General features: G+C 38.8%; 1 protein-coding gene across 1 annotated transcript; it reads left to right on the top strand.

Moving 5' to 3' along the window:
* The first annotated feature begins 6,884 nt into the window (after window positions 1–6,884).
* On the top strand, window positions 6,885–7,379 carry LOC111439270. Its single transcript, XM_023077041.1, has one exon. The coding sequence runs from the start codon at window positions 6,885–6,887 to the stop codon at window positions 7,377–7,379; it is 495 nt and encodes a 164-aa protein (XP_022932809.1).
* Window positions 7,380–10,766: the final 3,387 nt, after the last annotated feature.

Consider the following 10,766-nt stretch of genomic DNA (forward strand, 5'->3'; position numbering starts at 1 on the left):
TCGCCAACTACAATACCAAGCTGAACTTCAGTTAAATCCTAGATCCTCCCGGTACTCAATCGTTTCTCCTTCCTCTGGCTCGACAACGTGCCATAACCCTTGCGCCTGTAGGTTGACGCGCATCAACAAGGTCCACTCGTTATAGTTGGATCTTGTCAATATCGGATACTGAACGATGGCGGTCGTTGTCTCCCTGATCACTCGCTCAACGACAACTCGACGCCCGTCATCACGGCGTCGGCCTCTTCGTGGTGGTGATGGAGATGCCGGCGGCACTTGGCGGCAGCGTGGAGGAGTGAGCGAGCCTGCTCGAGATGGACCCCACAATGTGTTTATTTTCGCACTTTGCATTTTCTTATACTCAAATTTGAGACCTGTGTGTTGTTAGGTCGACGCTCTAACCACTTGAGCTATTCAACTTGATTGTTGATAGGTTGGCTCCTCCGCAATGATATACCACCGATGGCTTCAACTAGGCTTTAATACCACTTGTTGCTTTTCGATTATCGGCCAGGGAAATCCTTTTCTTTTAGGTGAGAGGAAATCGTTGACGGGAAGTTGTTGGAAGAAAAATAAATCGAGTAAAATAACAAAGAGAGAGAATTGCTGAAATTTTGACTGTGCTTAAAATCAGGTTATAAAATCTTCCTTAACAGATTTCCTATTTAAATATAACTTATCCTAAAAATGGCTGTAAGGTGGCCAACTAAATCTGTGCCACTTCCTACAAAATTGCCGTCTAAAACTTTGGTAATCCATTCGACGTGTTTGTCAAATGGTCAAACGGAGGTATTCAATCAACTAATGAAATCGTGTGAATCTAAATAAGGAAAAACTCAAGTTAAACTCAGGTTTTATCTAACAATCTTTGAATACCATCCTTGACATTTTTCTATTAAGGATCGACGGTCGCAGAAAATTCTTTATGACGGGAGGTGTGAGTCTGATCTCTATCCTATCAAGCCATCTGATGTTGATGATCTCAAGCACGCCTTAGTGAGCAGATCTACTACTTTCGTCCAATAGCATGCATGTCTTGGACATCCTTCATCTCAAGTAGTGAAGTCAATTTTGCGTCTCAATAATATTTCGTGTGCGAGTGAGTCATCTTTGCCAGTTTGTAATGCATGACAGTTAGCAAAAAGTCATCATCGGCCATACACTAGATTTTTTCATCAGTCTTCGTCATCTTTGGAACATATTTTTTTTCTGATGTTCAGGGTCCTGCACCTCCATCTGTTTGGGACTTTAAATATTATATCAGCTTCATTGATGATTTTAGTAAATTTTTGTGGATCTATTTGATGCATGATCGTATAGAAGCTCCTCGTATACTTTTGTCGTTTCAAGCTCATGTTGAGCGTCTCCTGGATACTAAAATCAAGTGTGTCCAGTTTGATTGGGGTGGGGAATATTAGAAAATTCATAACACATTTTTCGTTCTCTTGGAATTCTCAACGTGTTTTGTGCCCTCACACGCATCAACAAAATGAGTCTGCTGAATGCAAGCACTGTCATATGGTTGAAACTGGCGTAGCCCTTCTAGCTCATGCTGATGTACCTATTAAATTTTGGGATAACGCATTTCTTACAGCCACATATCTCATCAATCGTCTTCCTACTCTTGTCATCGATAAGAAATTCCTCTTAGAGCGTCTTTTTCATACCTCATCAAATTACTCCTCATTAAAAAAAATTTGGGCATGCTTGTTAGCCTCATCTTCACCCTTATAACAAATAAAAGCTCTCTTTTCGATCCAAGGAATGTGTCTTTCTAGGCTACAGTTCTTTACATAAAGGGTATAAGTGCCTTGACACAGATTCTGGTCATGTATATATTACTAGAGACGTCATATTTGATGAGAATATTTTTCCATTCAAGAGAGCCCCACCCAATTCTTCCCCAACCTTGCAACCGACGTACAATGCCCCTGATTTGTGCATCTTGCATTTGGGTAACAACATTACTAATTTGGAGCATGATCACATGCATATATCTATGCATACTAACTCTTTAGATGTAGAAAATCTGGTGCCCACATTAGCTTTGGGATTGCCGCCGCAATCCTCTGCATCGTTGCCGCATGAATCAACATCGGTTATTTTGCCAATGATTGGGGCCTCAGATCCTCCGCCAGCAGATTCTATTCCCGCATCGTTTAGGGCCACCCGGATTCTCTGGGCTCCGATCCTGGTCAGGTCCTCGACCGCTAGTCGACCGACTACTCTCCTCACAACGGCTAGTATGATTGTCTCCTCAGTTGTGGATCCTACACCTATTGCTCATCCCTATGGTACTTGATTGAAGCACAATATCAAACAGCCCTAGTTGAGTACAGATGGAACAGTAACGTATTCTATGGTTCGATCTTCTGCCTTTAAACCTACTTCACATATTACAGCTATGGAACATCTCCTCTGACGTAGGCAATGAATGATGAATTTCAGGCACTTCTAAAAAATAAGACATGGCACTTAGTTCCTCCTCGTGTTGGTTTTAACGTTATTGATTGAAAATGGGTTTTCAAACTCAATCAAAAGCCAGATGGTTCTATTTATCGCTACAAAGCCTGGTTGCTAAAGGGTTTAAACAATAGTATGAAGTTGATTATGATGATACCTTCAGTTCGATTGTTAAGCTCACTACCATTTGGCTCTTATATCTCTTGCTGTTTCTTATGGTTGGGCTATTCGGCAGGTTGATATTCAGAATGCTTTTCTTCATGGCCTTCTTAATGAAGATGTTTATATGAAGCAGCCCCTGGATTTGATTATGATGATACCTTCAGTCCGGTTGTTAAGCTCACTACCATTCGGCTCTTATTATCTCTTGATATTTCTCGTGGTTGGGCTATTCGGCAGATTGATATTCAGAATGTTTTTCTTCATGGCCTTCTTAATGAAGATGTTTATATGAAGCAGCCCCTTGGATTTGTGGACTCTCAACATCCTCGTTAACTCTGCAAGCTGGATAAGTCGCTTTATGGCCTCAAACAAGCTCCACATGCCTGATTTTCTCGCCTTAGCTTCAAACTATTACAGCTAGATTTTACACCTTCAAAGGCTGATGTCTTTCTTTTAATTTTTAACAAGGTGGGCATTCAGATGAATATCCTCATCTATGTTGATGATATTATTATCATCAGCTCATCTTCTATGGCTACTGAGAAACTTCTTACACAACTTCGGGATGATTTTGTCGTCAAGAATCTTGACACTTGAAGTTATTTTTTTGGGATTGAGGTCCGTCATACTTCTAATGGACTTGTTCTGACACAACATAAATACATTCAAGATTTATTGTCCAGAACCAATATGCTCACAACCGAATGTGTGCCCACGCCTATGCTTCCTAGTGAGAAGTTATTGGATGGTGGTGAAAAGCTCTCGAATGAAGATACTACTCGATATCGAAGTGTCGTTGGTGCTCTCCAATATTTTTCTCTGACACGTTCTGACATCTTCTTCTATGTCAACAAAGTGTACCAGTTCATGTCCTCCCCAACTTCTGTACATTGGCCAGCGGTTAAACGGATTCTCCGTTATCTACATGACACTATTGATATGGGCTTGTGTTTTACAAAGACCAGCTCTATTTGCTTAGTACCTTCTTGGATGCTGATTGGGCCAGGAATCTTGATGACCGTCGAAGCACTAGAGGCTATGCGATCTTCTTTGGTGGCAATCTTATCTCTTGGAGTTCAAGAAAACAATCGATAGTTTCTCATTCTAGTACGGAGGTCAAATACAAGGCGGTTGTTGATGCCACTAACGAATTAATCTAGATCCAAGTCCTTTTACGTGAGCTCGAGATTTCTCAAGCATGAGCACCTAGCCTGTAGTGTGTCAACATTGGTGCCACCTATTTGTCTGCCAATCCAAACTTTCATCGACAGACGAAGCATGTTGAGGTTGATTGTCACTTCGTTCGTGAACAAGTATCAACTCGTCAGCTTGATGTGCAGCTCATATCTTCCAAGGATTAGCTCGTCGATATCATGACAAAGCCATTGCTAGCTCCTTCTTTTAGCGTTTTTCGGTGCAACCTGAACTTATTAGTGTTGGATTTTATGTCCTAAAACTCATAGTTTGTAAACAAAAACATATTCTATTTTCAATAAAGTTATTATTGATGTTTATTTAGTAAAAATTGTTATTGAATAAAGTGAATTTTACGATTATTAATCTAAATCCAATAAACTAAGAACACTCTGGCTATAGTATGATTACTTGAACTATATGTAGAGACATAAGAATGGATCAAGTTCAAGTATATAAACAAAATGATCTATAGTACAAGGATAAGGCTGAGTACCATATCCTGGGGATACTATGGATGCGGCCCACTTTTGTATATGATATAAACAATGTGATCACTAAATTGTACATGAGGGGACATGTGAGTAGGGGCGTCCTATGCAATGAGTATTGCATAAGATCGGACCATAAAGAAAATCACTCTCACTTTATAATGTCGTTTACTGTTCAGACTGATTTTTTCATTTGATGACCTAGGTAACTCGATCTTAATCCTGAGCTAACCATGAACTCCTATTTATTCGGAGTTATCCTTAGATTTGCATGAGTGAGAGTGGTCGAGTTCGCCGACTCAATAAGCCTCCCACTTGAGGGGTAAGACTACGTGAATAGTTGGGGACATAGGGTGCAAGATTGAATTCACTCCTACCCACTTTTAGGGATAGTAGAGAGGTTGTTCCCTTAAGTATTGACTCCATGTCTTGAACAAGGAGCCCAGCCCTCTCATTGTCCTGAGAGGGATTCGGTTTACTAGTTGGACCACAAACCAATCGTTCATTAGAGGATCAGTGGGACATAAGGAACAAGAAGTAACTTTTGGGGTAAAACAGTAAATTGACCTAGCTCTAGTTACGAACAACCTTTGAAGGATCGACTTACTAATCATGGTTATATCAAATGGACAGAAATATATCTATAGTGAGGGGAGTGCAACTAATAGGCTATAGTGGAATGTCCTAGTAGTTAACGAATGTTGGTTAACAAGGTTAATGAGTTTAGCTGGTTAATCTCGGATCGTTGGAGCCCATGATCTATAGGTTCATTAGGTCCCCCTGCTAGCTCATATCGAACTAAACCATGGAACAGTGTGATGAGTGAGTTCGAAGTGTTCGAATTCAATTAGCGAATATGCGCTAAATATATACAATATATTTAATCACATTTTTGTTTTATTTACTAATTAAATAAAAAGAGAGAATGGGAGATATTTAAATAAGATTTAAATATTTTAATCAATATGTGTGATTAGGATTGACATTTGAATTAATGTTAAATATTAATTAAATTGTTTAATAAATTAATTAATATTACTTTAATTTGAAATTAATTATTTAAATTAATTGTTGAATTAAAATGAATTGAGTTAGTGGAATTTTGAGTGTCCAAATTTGGTTAACTCAAACTTGCATGCTTGTCACATAATCCCACAATTGAGTGTCAAAATTTGGTAAGCACGAACATGCAAATATAACTCTATAAATAGAGTGATCAAGTTACATGGAAATTCTACTTTGAGAAAATCTCTCAAAGCTCTCTCTTTACATATACTAAATTCCTATCAAGTTTCGTCACTCACCGGATTCTACAATCCCGTTCTAAGGCCGGAGAATAGTAGGGAAGATACTAGTGGAGGTTCGAAATCGGTTCATGAGGAAAAATGAATATAAACTACAAAAAGTTAGTACTCAAACTCCTTGAGTTTTAATGCTTAAGAACATGCTAGCTAATTTACTATAATTGATGTACTTAGAGTGCCTAAGATCCAATTTGCTTCCGCATGTGTTATAAAATACCATCAGAATTTGTTTATGATCCAATCAGTAGTTAAGAAAACAACTCATGTACTTTCTTTATATGAAAATGAGTAAATTCCATCACATGATATTACATTTCCAACTCCCTATTTGGTGAAGTCCCCAAAATTGTAGGCATATTGAATCGGCTACAAGAGCCATTTTCACCCATAAAAATTAAAGGACAACCCCTAATAGGTTCGGGTTCATAACGTACTCATGATTAAGATCAAATCGAATATGATCATCATGTGAAGTATTAATATTTTCAATTAACGAATTTGTAAAGAGAGATTATATATTTTTTGGTTCAGTCTTATAAAACTCATTATATAGGATACTCCTACTCACATGTCTCCACATAAACAATTTGAATCAAATCATTTGTAACGATTACAAAGTGAGTCGTATCAACAATGTTACTAGGCTAAGACACTCTTGGCTACAACCTTTTCCTTACCCATGAATGGCTTGAATCAAATCATTTGTAACCATTACAAATTGTTGTTTAAGTAGATAAGAAAAATATAAAACCTTTAATTGCTCCATAAATGGCTTCTCCATCTTGCTCGTCACTCTTGGGCTACAACCTTATCCTTACCTAAAAGTAAGGAAGAAATATTTCTACATTTAATTTTTTTATTAATTTAAATTGTGTCGGAACACTCCTAATTTATGGGAATTAGGGAGTCAAACCCTTAAGAATGGAAAGTCCAATCTCGAGAGAAAATATAATAATAACCAACTTCTCATAATAATATCTAAAAATAATAAAAAATATATTTCGAGTTATTTTAAGATAGATTTTTATTTATTTTCAAAATTTGTAACTGCTCCCGTATATGTAGGAGAAATCAGATATTTTGAAAAGTGATTAAGAAGTGTGTGTATCTATATATCTATATCTATATATATATATTTATATATATTATTGAACAGAGAAATAATTTGAATCGTTTCACCAAACCCTTAGCCTCCAACGCTTTCCCTCTTCTCCAAAACCTCTCTCTCTCTCTCTCTCTCTATCTCTCTCACTCCACTGCCTCCAACACCATGGCTTCCTTCCTCGGCTCCAACTCTCCACAAGTTTCATCTCTGTCGTCGTTGGAGATCAAATTTGTCGGAATCTGCGGAAAATATCAGATTGATCCAAGGCCGGCATCTCCCGGCCGTTCGATTTCGGTTCAGAAGAATCGCGACGGAAATGCGAATGCGAATGAGAATGTGGTATCGTCGAATAAGAGGAAATGGTGGATGTGTTCTCCGTCTACTCATCCAGCCTCTTTCCGGTGTTCACTCCACAACAAGAAGTCGAGGCACTCTGTTAATGCCCTGAATCGCAGCGAGTTCTCGAACGGATCGTTGGATTTTCGTAGATCGGCAATGACGAATTCGATTGCCAGAATCGGAGGCGTGGAAGGTGCTGATCTCGTGAAGAGAGCTTTATTGGCTTTGATTAGGCCTTCTTCGCATCAGCTGCGGCCGCGATCAGCGTTTCAACCTAGGCCTAGCCGTCTATCAGTCATGTCAAAAGCAGAGCAGGAGTAGCCACACATTTTCCAGCCCTAATCTTTTTTTTTTTTTTTTCTCTCTTTTCTTTGGTCTATTTTGCTAGGCTGACAAGGCTAATTTAGAGAATGAACATGAATTTATAATAAAATAATATTATCTACATTGATTGGTGCATCCAACAAGGTTATTATTCACCGTTAATCTAAACCTTTAATCGTTACTATAAGTGTTGACCTAACTTCGGCTTAGACCAAACCTACATTAAATCATCCATAAACTAATTTAAACTGCATAGGTTATGATAATTCTAAAATATACCTGGCGTTATTACTCATGGTTCTTCGAGAGAATAAACGATCCTTTACAACTTCTCTTCGACAACTCTTTTGTTAGTTGGTGCAATGAACTCTTACTGATTTCTCGATTACGATAAGTGGTACTTTGCATCCAAAAGGTAAATATTAGTGGTACTTTGCATCGAGCGTGGACTAAAACAACAATTGTTTTTAAATTAATTTCATTGTTTTATGTTTTAAAAACAAATAATTTGTTTGAGCATAGACAAAAATTATTTATTAGTGATGAAAAATATATTATTTTGAATAATAATATATTGAAAATTGTGAATATTTTTAAAATAAAATTAATATTTTTAAATATTTATGACAAAATTATCCTCAAATTATGACAATAGTTCCATTTCTACGGCATTTTAAGGCTATTTGAACTAATTTTCTACGACATTTGAAGGCTATTTGAACTAATTTCCTGACATTTTAAGGCGTCAGACTCAAGTTTTGGTCTTCGAAAGAGGGCGTAAGTTCAAATCCCACTTCTGACACATCTTTTTTATATTTATTTTATTGAAGTTTGTTTGAAAATATTCTGATTTTATAGAAAAGAAATATGTTATCTCTCTTCTTCAAAGATTCGATGAGGTGCGTACGTTATTGGAGAAGTTATTTTTATCCTTACCATAAATGAAGATTAATCATATATATGAAAGACTATATCATGACACATAAACTATTATATAAGGCCGAATACTTTTATTAAACATTGATAACTTGCCCATGCATGAACTACTATGTCATGACATGCAAAATTTTATGCATGGCTTAAAGCTTTCTTTGAGCCTTTGTTTGTATGCTATGTATAGTTTTTCTGGCGAGACCCAAGACTACGAAATCACACTTATAACGACCAAACTCGACGTCGAAACACTTAGTTCATGGTATGAAGTGGACCACCGACGATCTCACATACAAGAGAAGTAAGCTTTATATGCTTGAATAAGGTCGTGTGTCGTCGGAATCTAGATTCAATTTTTGGGTTTAGAGGCTCATAAACCTGTCATTTTAGACACCTACAAGCCACGAAACTTCGTGGAAAAGAAACATAAAGTCCAACAGAGAGTTAGAGGAGAAAAACGATGAGGAAGGACGTTGGAAATAGTCACGGAGAAAATCGTGGGATCCGGATCGAGGTCGGTTTCAACCAATAACCCACTGCCAATCCATTGGTTTCGGCCCATCGTGCGTTCGCAACCCAATGTCGTGTCATTTACGGATACCGTCCCGGATAGCGGGTTAGCAACCTTCAACACGGGCGCTGGGGCGCAATACCGGCACACCCGTGCCATTTGGTACTGTCCTTGAAAAACCCATTTCAAAAGAAGTTGCCCGAGAAAATCGTCTCGGCACGCTCGCCCACACTGTGACACACGTATGTGCCACAGGGTAGCTCACTTAGGCCATAGGGCCTAGGGTGATGGAGAGCTAACACCTATGGTACATTTTGAGCCATTTTCAATTTTCTAGGCATAGACATGATTTGAGTGAACGGTCATACGGTGTCGTGCATTATTCATCCGGTGTCTAATTGACACCAAACTTGGTGAACACTCATATTTCATATGGACGGACTTAACTCCCAAACTGCATGTCCAAATTCCTTTCGGAACCCTGAATTTCGAGGTTAAGGCCCGGGACCCTACTCGGTCCTTCAACAAGCCTATCTTTACCGTTCTTGTCTATCCGATGTCTCTGTCTTGCTTATGTCTCAACTAGTCTTCAATGTCTGCTCTGTGTGGTATGTTAGACGATGAATCGTCCTCCTCGATTGCATCATGACACTCGTCTAGGCCCTCGCGTGGCAGGATGACGGCATTTGAGGGCCGCCACTTCTCTTGTCGCAACGTGAGGGTCACAACCTACTCTCTTCATAGTTAGGTTGTGACATTCTCCCCCACTTAAACTAGTCATCGTCCTCGATGACTTACTTGCTTGGGGGCACAACCATTGTTAGGTTGTGACATTCTCCCCCACTTGACCTAGTCATCGTCCTCAATCACTTACTTTGGGGCACAACCATTGTTAGGTTGTTACATTCTCCCCCACTTAAACTAGGCATTGTCCCGATGACGATCTGAACTCTTTGACTGTTGCTGACTCGACTCGCTAGATTTGTTGTGTTTTAGACAAGTATAAAATTACTAAGCACCCGACTATCTTTTGTCATAATGCTCATCTTACTGACACGCCTCGGTCAGCTGGGGACAAGTTCGAGTTGATGCTTCTAACTTCTCTTTTGTCATATGGCACCACATTCTAACTCTTGACTTGGTCAATTGTTGGGTGAACTTGCCCCAACTTTAGCTTGGCACTACTCTTGGCCAATTTGCATACTTTTTGAGTGACACATAACGGTACACCCCGCGGGGTGTGGCTCGCAAGCCAACCGCAGTATTACTCTTTGCGGCACCAACGACTATGGGAGCGGAGTCTAGACAACTTGTTATTGACTTGCTGGGAATCAAACATGCTTCAGATGGATACGAAAACTCGTGCACACTATCTACGGTCTATCCCCCTTCTGACCTATTTCTGTTGTTTGCCCATCTTGGACTCGGCCACCGAGACTTGCAACGTAGACATTGTTAGATAAAACCTGAGTTTTTACACGATTTCATTAGTTGATTGAATACCTGAGTTTTTCCTTATTTAGATTCACACGATTTCATTAGTTGATTGAATACTTGAGTTTTTTCTTATTTAGATTCATACGATTTCATTAGTTGATTGAATACCTCCGTTTGACCATTTGACAAACACCTCGAATGGATTACCAAAGTTTTAGACGGCAATTTTGTAGGAAGTGGCACAGATTTAGTTGACCACTCTCCAGCCATTTTTAGGATAAGTTATATTTAAATAGGAAATCTATTAAAAAGATTTAATAACCTCATTTGAAGCACAGTCAAAATTTTAGCAATTCTCTCTCTTTGTTATTTTACGCGTTTTGTTTTCTTCCAACAACTTCCCGTCAACGATTTCCTCTCACCGAAAAGAAAAGGATTTCCCTGGCCGATTATCGAAAAGCAACAAGTGGTATCAGAGCCTGGTTGAAGCCATCGGTGATATA

This window comes from Cucurbita moschata, unplaced genomic scaffold, assembly GCF_002738365.1.
Source record: "Cucurbita moschata cultivar Rifu unplaced genomic scaffold, Cmos_1.0 Cmo_Scf00089, whole genome shotgun sequence".
Classification (NCBI taxonomy): Eukaryota; Viridiplantae; Streptophyta; class Magnoliopsida; order Cucurbitales; family Cucurbitaceae; genus Cucurbita; species Cucurbita moschata.